General features: G+C 46.4%; 1 protein-coding gene across 1 annotated transcript; it reads left to right on the forward strand.

The window, feature by feature from the left end:
• The first annotated feature begins 6,235 nt into the window (after positions 1 to 6,235).
• Positions 6,236 to 13,105, forward strand: DNAJC5G (DnaJ heat shock protein family (Hsp40) member C5 gamma). The gene is made up of 7 exons (XM_069580290.1): positions 6,236 to 6,302; positions 6,887 to 7,060; positions 9,689 to 9,804; positions 10,299 to 10,512; positions 10,711 to 10,855; positions 11,828 to 11,901; positions 12,102 to 13,105. The coding sequence occupies exons 1-6, from the start codon at positions 6,279 to 6,281 to the stop codon at positions 11,878 to 11,880; spliced, it is 726 nt and encodes a 241-aa protein (XP_069436391.1). The 5' UTR covers positions 6,236 to 6,278; the 3' UTR covers positions 11,881 to 11,901; positions 12,102 to 13,105.
• The last annotated feature ends 290 nt before the right edge of the window (positions 13,106 to 13,395 follow it).

Raw genomic sequence — 13,395 nt, forward strand, 5'->3', positions numbered from 1 at the left:
CAACTGGAATTCCAGCACCTCCACTAGCTTTGTTCACAGTGATGCTTTCTAAGGCCCACTTGACTTCACATTCCAGGATGTCTGGCTCTAGATGAGTGATCACACCATCGTGATTATCCAGGTCGTGAAGATCTTTTTTGTACAGTTCTTCTGTGTATTCTTGCCACCTCTTCTTAATATCTTCTGCTTCTGTTAGGTCCATACCATTTCTTTTATCGAGCCCATCTTTGCATGAAATGTTCCCTTGGTATCTCTAATTTTCTTGAAGAGATCTCTAGCCTTTCCCATTCTGTTCTTTTCCTCTATTTCTTTGCATTGATTGCTGAGGAAGGCTTTCTTATCTCTTCTTGCTATTCTTTGGAACTCTGCATTCAGATGCTTATATCTTTCCTTTTCTCCTTTGCTTTTTGCTTCTCTTCTTTTCACAGATGTTTGTAAGGCCTCCCCAGACAGCCATTTTGCTTTTTTGCATTTCTTTTCCATGGGGATGGTCTTCATTCCTGTCTCCTCTACAATGTCACAAACCTCATTCCATAGTTCATCAGGCACTCTACCAATAGATCTAGGCCCTTAAATCTATTTCTCACTTCCACTGTATAATCATAAGGGATTTTATTTAGGTCATACCTGAATGGTCTAGCAGTTTTCCCTACTTTCTTCAATTTAAGTCTGAATTTGGTAATAAGGAGTTTATGATCTGAGCCACAGTCAGCTCCCAGTCTTGTTTTTGTTGACTGTATAGAGCTTCTCCATCTTTGGCTGCATAGAATATAATCAATCTGGTTTCGGTGTTGGCCATCTGGTGATGTCCACGTGTAGAGTCTTCTCTTGTGTTGTTGGAAGAGGGTGTTTGCTATGACCAGTGCATTTTCTTGGCAAAACTCTATTAGTCTTTGCCCTGCTTCATTCTGCATTCCAAAGCCAAATTTGCCTGTTACTCCAGGTGTTTCTTGACTTCCTACTTTATCATTCCAGTCCTCTATAATGAAAAGGACATCTTTTTTGGGTGTTAGTTCTAAAAGGTCTTGCAGGTCTTCATAGAACTGTTCAACTTCAGTTTCTTCAGCGTTACTGGTTGGGGCATAGACTTGGATTACAGTGATATTCAATGGTTTGCCTTTGGAGGCAAACAGAGATCATTCTGTCATTTTTGAGACTGCATCCAAGCACTGCATTTCAGACTCTTTTGTTGACCATGATGGCTACTCCATTTCTTCTGAGGGATTCCTGCCCGCAGTAGTAGATATAATGGTCATCTGAGTTAAATTCACCCATTCCAGTACATTTTAGTTCACTGATTCCTAGAATGTGGACATTCACTCTTGCCATCTCTTGTTTGATCACTTTCAATTTGCCTTAATTCATGGACCTGACATTCCAGGTTCCTATGCAATATTGCTCTTACAGCATCGGAGCTTGCTTCTATCACCAGTCACATCCACAGCTGGGTATTGTTTTTGCTTTGGCTCCATCCCTTCATTCTTTCTAGAGTTATCCCTCCACTGATCTCCAGTAGCATATTGGGCACCTACTGACCTGGGGAGTTCCTCTTTCGGTATCCTATCATTTTGCCTTTTCATTACTGTTCATGGGGTTCTCAAGGCAAGAATACTGAAGTGGTTTGCCATTCCCTTCTCCAGTGGACCACATTCTGTCAGACCTCTCCACCATGACCCGCCCGTCTTGGGTTGCCCCACGGGCATGGCTTGGTTTCATTGAGTTAGACAAGGCTGTGGTCCTGGTGTGATTAGATTGACTAGTTTTCTCTGAGTATGGTTTCAGTGTGTCTGCCCTCTGATGCCCTCTTGCAACACCTACCATCTTACTTGGGTTTCTCTTACCTTGGGCGTGGGGTATCTCTTCACGGCTGCTCCAGCAAGGTGCAGCCTCTGCTCCTTACCTTGGATGAGGGGTATCTCCTCACCACCGCCCTTCTTGACCTTCAACGTGGGATGGCTCCTCTAGGCCCTCCTGCGGCCGCGCAGCCACCGCTCCTTGGACCTGCGGTCACTCCTCCCCGCCGCCGCCCCTGGCCTCGGGCCTCGCACTAAGCGCAGGTGGCTGTGACCGGCGCACTAAGCGCGGCCGAGAGGAGCTACCCCACGTCCGAGGTCAGGGGCAGAAGCCGGGAGGACCCCACGCCCGAAGGGCGGCGGCCAAGAGGAGTTACCCCGCGTACGAGGTCAGGGGTGGCGGTCGGGAGGAGCAAAGGGCTTCCACTGGCCCACAAAGCCCTATGCAGTCCAGCCCCTCTGATCTCATTTCATACTATTCCCACCTCAATCCCCAGCCACCCTGGCCTTTGTGCAGATGGGTCCTACAACACGCCAGGTACACGCTGCCAGATGTCTTCACGACTCACCTGAGGACCTGCTTCAGGTCCTAACTTAAATATCACTTTTACAGGCCTTCTCTGTTTTTCTTTTTTAAAATTGTATTCTTTCCTCAAAAATCTTCCATCTCCGTCCCATGCTTTATGTTTCTCTATAGTGATGATTACCACCCAACATACTGAATATTTTCCTTGTTTATTGTCTATCTCCTCTCACCAGAATTTAAGCTACATGATGTCAGAAATTTTTGTCTGTTTTGTATGCTGCTATATCCCCAGTACCTAGAAGAGTATCTGGCACCTGATAGCACCTAATAAATATTTGTTGAAGATATTAATGAATATCTATCTTCCATAATAAGCCATAATCTATGAGAACTGATTATCATTGTATTTAAGGTACTAGGCATAGAGCAATGCTAAATATGTATTTGTTGAGTAAGTGAACTGACTAAGAGGACAGTTCATGAAGGGAACTGGTGTGAGGGCAATGGTATAGAGGATAGAAAGAACAGGGAGGGAAAAAAGACTGATGGTTACAGAAGGTTTAGGGGAATAGCACGCAATGCATTTGGATGGGCAACTTGGTAGCAAATCGTAGAGTTCATTGCCATAATTTATAGACTTCTGTATTTATTTATTTGGCTGCACTAGGTCTTAGTTGCAGTACAAAGAATCTTTGATCTTCACTGGGGCATGCAGGATCTTTTAGTTGTGGCAGGTAGGATCTAGTTCCCTGACCAGGCCCCTGCATTGGGAGCTCAGGGTCCCAGTTACCGGATCACCAGGGAAATTCCCATTGTCATATTTAAAGGCTTGTTTTGCACCCTGTAGGCTATGAGCAAAGGAGTAGTAATGACGGAGGCACCGCTTTACAAAGATCTGGTAGCAATATACACCATGAGACTGGCGGTAGCAAGAACACTTAGGAGGCTAGAACAGCAGTTAGTGTGACATGGAAACCCTCTGACTGAGGTGCTACAAGGTTGTGGAAGCTGAGAAGAAGAAAAAAAATAGAGTGCAATTTTGAAAAAAGAAATGGTTAAGAACAGGGCTTCCTGGATGGCTCAGTGGTAAAGAATCCACCTGCCAATTGCAGGAGACATGGGTTTGATCCGTACTTTGGGAAGATTCAACATGCCGCGGAGCAACTAAGCCCGTAGGCCACAGCTACTGAGCCTGTGCTCTAGAGCCTGGGAGCCCATATACCACAGCTACTGAAGCTCAAAGGCCCTAGAGCCGGGGCTCTACAACAAGGGACGCCTCCGCAACGAGAAGCCCTCACACTGCAACTAGAGAGTAGCCCTGCTTACTGTAACTAGAGGAAAGCCCACACAGCAATGAAGACCTAGCACAGCTAAAAATACATAAATAAAAATGTTAAAACAAACAAAAAAAAGAAATGAGTAGGAATTTTTGGCCTGAATTTGGGGGAAAATAATGGTCCACAGCCCACTGATGTTTGGGTTTTGAGCAGCATTGTCTTGGAAAGAGTCGTAACATTACTGCAAATGGACAAAGCAAGAGGAACAACCTGTGTGGGGACAAGGTCATGAGCTCAGACTGCAGAATGTGGTTTTGAGGCAATGGAAGACTGGTGTGTGGATGGCTCTAAGGTGAGCCAAAACAGAGCAGTACCAGCTGAAGCCACACCCACAGACTGCATCTCTCAAGTAGAAGCAGGAGCTTAAGGACTGAACCATACACAATACCCACAATCAGGAGATGAAGGAAGGGAGAGGAGCCAGCAAAGGGGACAGGAAACTTAGCGGAGATGGAGGAGGAGACTCAGAACAACGCAGAGCCCCAGAGCTGAAAAGACATGAAATTGGTAGAGTTGAACAGAAAGAAGTGATTTAAGGCCCAAAGTCACCTCCCAAAACATAGCCTGACATTTTTCACTTCATTCAGTCACACTGCCTGAAACTCTGCCAGTTATTCCTTTTGTGTTAATAAGAATTAAGGGGATGAGGTTCTAACAGTTGCTCTCACTGTAAGCTGAATTACAGGGTTTTAATCAAATTGCTTCCCACCTAACCCTTAGGGATGAGATCATTTTAGGGAGGTGATCATTTTTATTAGAAACATTTAAAGGAGAGGAAATGAGAGGGGTAATTTTGGAGTTTTGACTGCTTGGGGAACACTGTGGCACTGTGGGGGATATTTTGGATAGCCAGAGGGCAATGGGTAGAGGAATGAGAAAATAGAGTTCTGAGAGCCTGAGAAAGGACATAGAAAAGGAATGGAAGGATCCCAATGGCAATTTCCAAATCTTCTAGAGGGAGGATCTTGATTTACCCCTTATTCCCAGAGACAGAATGAAAAGCAATTTCTCCCTTTACAAAATTGGGAGGAGACAGGATAGAAAGTACCGCAGTGATGATGATGACAGCGATGACACAGCACTTACCACACGCCAAGCATTGTTCAAATTAAATGTTTAATCTTCCTAACAACCCTAAAAGGCAGGCTGTTATCTCCATTTTACAGGTAAGGCAGGTGTGCCCTGTTAGTGTGAAAGTGTTAGTCTCTCAGTCATCCAACCCTTTGCGACCCCACGGACTGTAGCCCACCAGGCTCCTTTGTCCATGTGCCCTGTTAGCCTGCCCTTATGTCTGCAGAGCCTGAGGCTGCAGGGCAGAGAGGACGAGTATAAAGCAGCTTCTCCAGTTGGAAGCCCTCCACCTCCCACCATGAGATGTTGGGAGGATGGGCGACGGCCCTGGGGAGGACCAGCAAACAAACTGGGCCGAAGGTGTTTTCAGCCACACGTAGTACATATGCCTTCAACTGGGGGGAGTGAAAGCAGGATATTACCTGCTTTAACATCATCATGAAAGCAAGTGAGTACCAACCAGAACTTTGGTCCATTCCTACACCTAGATTTTAAAGTGGGGAGGGAGCTGGTGTGTATAAGGAGCTGACATGGTATATGAACTGAACTTGGAGTCAGAAGACAGGTCTAGAGCTCACAGATTGAGCCTGTACAGGTTAATCTTCTCTGGGCCACACTTCTCATTAAAAAATCAAGGCATTGGTTAAGTCTCTGAGGTCCCTTCCAGCTCAAAATCTGTACAATTCTAGAACCTGGGAATTGGGTATGACAAATTACAATCTCTCTCTCCCACCACATATGTTCGAGAGCGTGATATTTTGGGTATAAATATGCCAAAGTGTGCTGTCTGAATGTGTATATTCCAGCTATATGACTAAAACTTCAGTTGTTTGTGGGTAAATAAGGGATGCTTCTTGGTTTTCTCCAGGAAAGACCACATGGCTCTATGAGGTAGTAAATTTCTAAGATCATTGACTCAAGATATGGCGGGAGGGAAAATGATTTCAGAAAAAATTTGAGTCCATCATCATCCTTTAGCAGTTATTTAAATTGTTTACATTACTTTTACAACCAAATTTAACTTAGTCTTGATCTCAACCCTGTGAAACAGCCCAGGACTTCACAGAAGAGGGAAGAGACTCAGAGATTAAGTGACTTGTCCAAGATCACACAGCTTTTAGAGCCAGAGCCAAAACAAAGACATAGGGCTTCAGACTCCTGGCTTGAGTGTTCTTCCTAGTTCTGTGCTGGGTGTTAGAAGAGACCTCGTGCATAGGAAAAAGAGTCAAAAGGGCTCTGTTTCTAGGGGAGGGCCCCAGGCCAGAGAGTGCCAGACCAGCCTGACTGCTCTGTTCCCATCTCTGCAGCCTGCTGGCTGCCATGTCATCTCCTTGAGAGCAGAGGGCTTAAAGATAATGGCTATTTCAAGAGCCACAAACTATGATTAGAATTAATTAGAATGTCAGAGGGCAGTGATAAGAAGTAATAACATTCTGGAGCCTCTGACAAGATGTGAAAGATGTTTACTAACCCTTCTCCAAACACAATTTGTCTTCTTTCTCAGGCTCACTTCTATAAAGCAGGGACGTGATCACACCACCTCCCAGGGCTATGAGGATCAAAGGAGACAATAAGGTAAAAGTGTTTTGAAAAGGTACACTAGTGTGTTTGTTCATTCAATTTAACCAACATTTACTGAGCATCTACAATATTCCAGAAACTATGTTAAGAAATGGAGGAAAACTAAGGCAAACGAGAAACAAGGAGCCCAGAATTGCCATTACTCTCTCTCCTAATGCTTCTGTCTCTTTATCCCTCGTGTGTCTGTCTTTTTGTCTTAGGCTGTATGAGGAAAGGCTGACTCTCAGTCCTGTCCAATTCTCCAGCTAAGCGTTTCTGTTCCAGGGAATTCTTGCTAGGGCCCAAACTCTGGACCTCCATTGGACCAGCAGAGGGCTCCCTCTGCTATTGCTCATTCAGCAAATCATTAATTCACTTATTCTGAGCAGGCATGGTTCCAGGTGTTGTTCACAATGGTGAACAAGTGGACAAGGTCCTGCCCTCATGGACTTCACTGTCTACTGGTGAAGGCAGACCTTAAATTAACGTACAGATAAATATATATTCACAAATGATGGTGAGGGTGTTCTGAGACGGGGAGAGAGAAGTGGAACTCAATTTAGAGACTCTCAGCCTTCTAAACTCAGCCATGCATGTAGCCTGGGGAGGAGTCCTCCACGCAGAGGAGGGGGAAGGAACACAGTGTCTTCAAAGAACTGACAGAAAAGTGGCGCATCGGAGACCTGAGCAAGCAAGACAGCGGTACTCATGGAGCTGGAGGGAGAGGCGGGGCCGGACCACACTGGGCCTGTAGACTGAGAGAAGGGGTTCGGGTAAGTACAGTGAACTTCAGTGCCTTCTGCTCTCTTCCCAGTGCTGGTGAAGAAACGACTTGGGCTGTTCCACTAGTTCTGTCATCCCATGATGGTGACAAAAAGCTGGAGGTTAGTTAGAGAACAAACCATCAAAAAATTGCCAACTTTATCAATGTTATGTGCCAGCCTGGATGGGAGGGCAACTTGGGAGAGAATGGATACATGTACAGGTATGGCTGAGTCCCTCTGTTGTTCTCCTGAAACTACCACAACACTGTTAGTCAGCTATACCCCAATACAAAATGTTTTTAGTGTTAAAAAAATTTAAATTAAAAAAATTACAACAGTAATAAAATAGAACAATATATTGAAACAATATACTTTAGTAAAAAAAAATTGTCAACTTTAGCTCCTTTACTTTGGGTGACTAACCTCTAAACTCATCTAACCCAGAACCTATGAACTGGTGCGTGATACCAAAGGTTTTCGTCCCCACCCCTACACTGATCTACAGAAATAAATTAATCCAGTGGTCGTTGTGCATGTTGAACATGGACTCTCTAGTTTGCTCAGATGACTCACATCTTTGGCATGCAACTGAATCCATGTGCAACCAGCACAATGACCACTGGATTAATATCTGTAGAAGAGGAGGTAAGTGCGCATAAATAACAGTAATAAAGGGAAAAGATAATAACAGCCAAAAGACAGGTGGCAGAGATAGTATTGAAACAATAAAATTCTTTCAGTTACACATTACAGGTACCACTGGAGTTCCTTAGCTACGAAAACCAACATCATGAAGTAGTAAACTTCATGCAAGCCTGTCGGAGATTACAGGAAGTGAGGCCAAGCACCCATAGGTGCCCTCATGCCCTGCAAGGCAAATTAGTTAAGGAGGTAAATTGGTACTTTTGGTAACTTTCTAGAAAGAAAGTGGATCAAAAGCCTCAAAAGCCTCAAAAAAATTCACTTTGACCCAATAATTCCACTTTCAGAAATCTACACTAAAGAAAAAAAAAAAAGATTTTCTCAAAGATTAAAGATAAGAATTTTCATAAGGTCATTATACTATTATATCATGATTAGAAACAATTATCCAATCTGGATTATGTAATTATATTATGGTACATCCTCCTTATGTAATAGTATTTAAAGGACGTTTCTGAAGAACAGGCATGACTTTTGGAAATGTTCAAGACATCATTTTAAAGGAAGATGCAAGGTAAATTACAATACGATAGGATAAATGCTTTTATAGAGGAAGGTGGGAACAATTGAAGGAATGAAGAAAAGTTTCTTAGGAATACTGACATTTGATGTAGGTCTTAAAGCATGTGTAGGAGTTTCCCGTGGACAGGAAAAGAAAAAGGACCAAGTGGCGACCTATAAATTCTGTGAAAGAACACGAGGAAGGTAATACACCTCTTGAGAAAGGTTCGCAGCAACCGTACAACGCATACAGCCACGGTCTCCAAGCCCTGTTATCTTTCCTTAAGTGAGTCGATGAGGCATGTCCCCGATCAGGATGAATGATTCCCCCTCCCATGGGAGAAGGGACGCCCCTGGAGGCTGCACCCGCGGGTGGGGCAGAAACTGACACCTCACAGCCTTTGGCTGCGGTCACCAGGCAGATCCCTACGCTCAGGCTTCCCGCGAGCGAAATAAGTCCCACCCCAGCCCCAACCAAGACCTACCGGCAGCGCCAAAAAGTGACCCGTAGTGTTGACGCAGTGCGCAGGCTCGGTCACCACTGGCCCGCTGCCGTGTGAAGTTTCACACCTTCATGGAGGTTGCGTGAGGCCTCCCGGCTGAATAGAGCGACTACGAGGTAGATGCCAGGCCGGATGAGGGGTCCACACAGAGCCAGAGGGGACCTGAGGAACCAGAACACTCTCTTCTGAGCTGTCGCCTTGGTTCTCCCAGACCACGGCCTCCCAGGCTCTCTCCCACTCCCTGGGTCCTGCTCCCTGCTGCCTCTCTGGTCAGACCCAACAGCTCCCGGTTTTCACTTCTTCCTTCATCCCTTGAGTCTTCTCCCTGTTCTCCCTGAGGGACAGGGGTGAGATGGTTTGAGAGGGGTGGCTAGGAGGGAGAAAGTGTCTGGCCTAGGGGCAGGCACTGCCTTCTGGCCTGGTTTCTAGACGCCTGGCTTCTCTTAGGCAGCTCATGGTTTGGTCTGACTTGTTCTTCCCTTGGAGCTTGTGGACCAACAGGATTCCCCACCCAGCCTGTTCCGAGACTGGGATCCTGCTGGGCTTTCAGACCCAACAAGGACTTGGACAGGCTCAGGACTCCTTCTGTACAGTACTTGAGGCTCTGGACTAAATGGATCTTTTGGCAGGGTTTAGCCCTCCTCTTACCTCACCTCTGTAGGATGTGGGGTGTCTGGAGCTCTGTGCATCTGATGGGCACTGGGGAAGCTGAGGAGAAGATGTTTCCTCTGTAAAACTTGAATTCAAATGTCTTGTCACCCGTGCTCCCCTGCTAGTCACAGATGCCGCTCATCATTGTCTGATATTTGTCCCATTAGCCACTTTCCTGCCTCACCCCTGAAGGGGATGAGTTTCCTGTCACTGGAAGTTCACTTCTCTGTGGCCCCCACCCCTGGAAGTTCTCACAAACTCTTCCCCTTCTCCCACCCAGATCATGGCTCATGTGGACGAGGCTGCCCGGCAGTTGTCCAAGTCTGGGTCAACCCTCTATGCAGTGCTGGAGCTTAAGAAGGGCGCCTCACCTGAAGACGTCAAGAAGGCCTACAGGTTCAGACGTCAGCCCCTTATTGAATCTCGCAATTCTCCCCTTTAAACCCTTCTCCTCCTACCTTGCTTTCTGACCCCCCCCCCTTTTTTTAAATATTTATTTGGCTGCATCAGGTCTTTCTTGTGGCAGGTAGGATCTTTCGTTGTGGCATGCAGGCTCTAGAAGGCACTGGCTTAGTTGCCTAAATGGGATCTTAGTTCCCTGACCAGGGATCAAACCCACGTCCTCTGCACTGGAAAGCAGATTCTTAACCACTGGATCACCAGGAAAGTCCCCTGACCCAATTTTTAAATACCCAGACCTCCACTTCGGGGCCAGATGGGGCCATTATCCTCTTCCGTGTGAAGAAATGTAGATTTGGGCTGCTTGCCTCCATCCTCTTATACATTCTTTCTTCACCCTCTAGAGACTTATCCCTGTTATTCATCATAAGCCTCCCACCCCCACCACTCCCATCCTCTGCCCACCCTTCTTTTGTGTATTGCCTGGCTAGGAGACTGGCCTTGAAGTATCATCCAGACAAGAATCCAGGGGATGCTCAAGCAGCAGAAATCTTCAAGGAGATCAACACAGCCCACGCCGTACTGAGTGACCCTAAGAAGCGGAAAATTTATGACCGGCATGGCTCATTGGGAATATATATATACGATCACTTTGGCGAAGAAGGCGTCACATACTATTTTACAATGAATAGTTGTTGGTTCAAGGTACACAATTCCTCTCGTCCCTTAAAAAATAAGAAAGGAGGGGCAACCCTCCACTCTTAAGATGGCTGATTCTCCTCTCCTACGACAAACACTTCTATTGTCTCATATACTGGGTGCTGGAAGCATTGAGGCTGGGTGGAGCTTGAATGGAAATACACAGTAACTGCTGGATTGAAGCCATTCTTTCCCACCTTGTAGACACTTGTCCTCTTGTGTGCCCTGCTCACCTGTTGCTGTTGTTGCTGCTGCTGCTGCTTTTGCTGTGGAGCACTTAAGCCACCACCTGAGGAAGCAACTAACAAAAAATATGCGTCAAATGTCCAGCATCAGCCTCCAAGGTCAGGTGAGAACCACAGGCAGGGACTGGGGTGAGAGCTGAAGTAGGGTTGTGGGTGAAACCCTGAACTCTCAACTGTGAACCCCAAACTCTCAAGTCAGTATTGGGGCCAAGTGAAGAAAGAGAAGAGGATACACTTGGTTTCTGAGGGGCTTCTGCCAAAATCTGACAGTTTAAATGTAATGTTCGCTTTCCCTGACTGTTAAGCTTAATGAATGGGGTGAGCATTAAGGTAAGGAATGGGGTGGGAGACTGTGCCTAGAAAAGGCAGTAGTTGAAGACGAGTTAGAGGATGCAGTTCTTTGCATTTACTCAAGAGAGGGTGGAGAAGGCGATGGCACCCCACTCCAGCACTTTTGCCTGGAAAATCCCATGGACGGAGGAGCCTGGTAGGCTACAGTCCATGGGGTTGCTAAGAGTAGGGCATGACTGAGCGACTTCCCTTTCACTTTTCACTTTCATGCATTGGAGAAGGAAATGGCAACCCACTCCAGTATTCTTGCCTGGAGAATCCCAGGGAAAGAGGAGCCTAGTGGGCTGCCGTCTATGGGGTCGCACAGAGTTGGACACGACTGAAGTGACTTAGCAGCAGCAAGAGAGGTAGTGTCTAAGATTATCCCCTGGGGTGTGGGTTGACTGAAATTCACACCAGTGCCATCTAGTGACAGGAATACATAACTGCAAGGTAACCCTTTTCTCACCAGTGGACTAAAAAATGGGCTTCCCAGGTGGCTCAGTGGTAAAGAATCTGCCTGCTAAGGCAGGAGACTCAGGTTGATCCCTGGGTCAGGAAGATCCCCTGGAGAAGGAAATGGCAACCCACTACAGTATTCTTGCCTGCGAAATCTCAAGGGCAGAGGAACCTGGTGGGCTACAGTCCATGGGGTCGCAAAAGAGTCAGACATAACTTAGCAACTATACAACAGAGTAAAAAATTGTTACTAGATGTTTACATGTGTGTTTTTCAATCCATCATAGGACGCAGAGAACATTTTAGAAGAGGGGACGATGATTCTAATGATGATAATTAGTAAAAGAAGAAGAAGAGTGAGGTATGAAAACTGAAATGCAGTAATAACTAAAGGGTAAGGAAAAAAATGCACACTAAAAACAATTCAGCTGAGTCTTTTTTGGAGAGTTATCTTTATAGTGTGGACTACAGGTATTGTATCCTTACCTGTAGGGGGTTTGCTTTAAATTCTGCATGATCATTCGCTCTAGTTAATAAGATGCCATCTTCTTCTGCCCTTAGATGCTGACCCAGTGAGGGTGCCTTCTGCTGCCCAGACCACTGGACTCGGGGAAGAGAGGAGCAAGTAGCCCTGTCCTGACATTGACCCTGATTTGCCCCTTCTACATGTAAGACTCGCGTCTTCAGAAGCACTTTTGGCCTCCATCCCAGTGAGGATCCCGTCTTTGTCCTGGATGCTGTCACTGACCCTGGCCGTACAGGGTCACCCTGCTGTTCTTCTTTTTAGCTCTAGTCCCAGTTTTAACCTGTTAGAGAGCAGCCCTCCTACCCAACCCTTGTGAGGTCTTAGGCAGGGGTGACAGTCTTTTCCTGAACATTGTGTTTCCTGTGCCTTCCTTGGAATTTGAGCCAGTGTCAGCGGTAGTGTCAGCCACTTATGAGACTTCCATCAGGATCCTGAAAACCGAGCAGGAGGGATCCTGTCCTGGAGCTGCTGTGTCAGGTGACCCGCCTTTGTTGCAACTCTGTGTGCCAAGAACTCTTCGTTCAGCCTCATTCCCAAGCGAGTTAACCTTTCTGGGAGCTGGTCTCATCTTCTTCTGGTGCCCATGCCCTTGGCATTGCCAGCCTCATCCCGTACCACCATGAGACAACTCAAAAAGAGCATAGGTGCATTTGAGGCTTAGAGGTCGTTGTCCCGCCTTTCAATTCTCCCTGGACTGCAGCTTTGCTGGCACAGCATCCATGAGCATGGGGCCTGTGGGTTGACCGAAGTTCACACCGCAGTGCCTGCCGGCTTCCATCCTTCTGGTCTCATGTTGTACAAGCTGATCACTATATGTTTTGCGCTTAAAATAGGGGCATGAAAAATGTGATAGGGTAAAGACTGAATGTTTCCAGACCCTTTCCCCATGTGTGCTTCATCGCACTGTCTGTCTGGTATCCTCATCACACTGTTCCCCATCTTCGCAGGGTCAGAACCTAGTAACTCCTCAAACTTCTCTCTCCTGACTGGGAGAAGGGCTAAGGAATGTCAGTTAATAAAAGAGCTTTTTAAAATCCAATCCCAGTGCATATGTTGGGCCCCCAAAAGACAAATCATGCCTGGGATAGAGAAGAAGAAGGAGAAAAAGGTAGAGGACAGGTGGGCATATCTGAGACCAGCCCGCCTCAGGGAGCCAGAGATCAGGACATGTGTGGAGCTGGGGCAGAGGCTTCCCAGAGCCTTGTGATGATGACTTTGTCAGTGCTCTAAATTTCTCTTGGAGACCAATTCCCTCGGTGCCCAAAATAGGTCCGTGGCATCCAGGTCCTTTCTGCCCAACTCCGCTTCTCTAGATTTCCTAACAAATCA

The sequence above is a fragment of the Ovis canadensis genome, chromosome 3 (assembly GCF_042477335.2).
Source record: "Ovis canadensis isolate MfBH-ARS-UI-01 breed Bighorn chromosome 3, ARS-UI_OviCan_v2, whole genome shotgun sequence".
Lineage (NCBI taxonomy): Eukaryota > Metazoa > Chordata > Mammalia > Artiodactyla > Bovidae > Ovis > Ovis canadensis.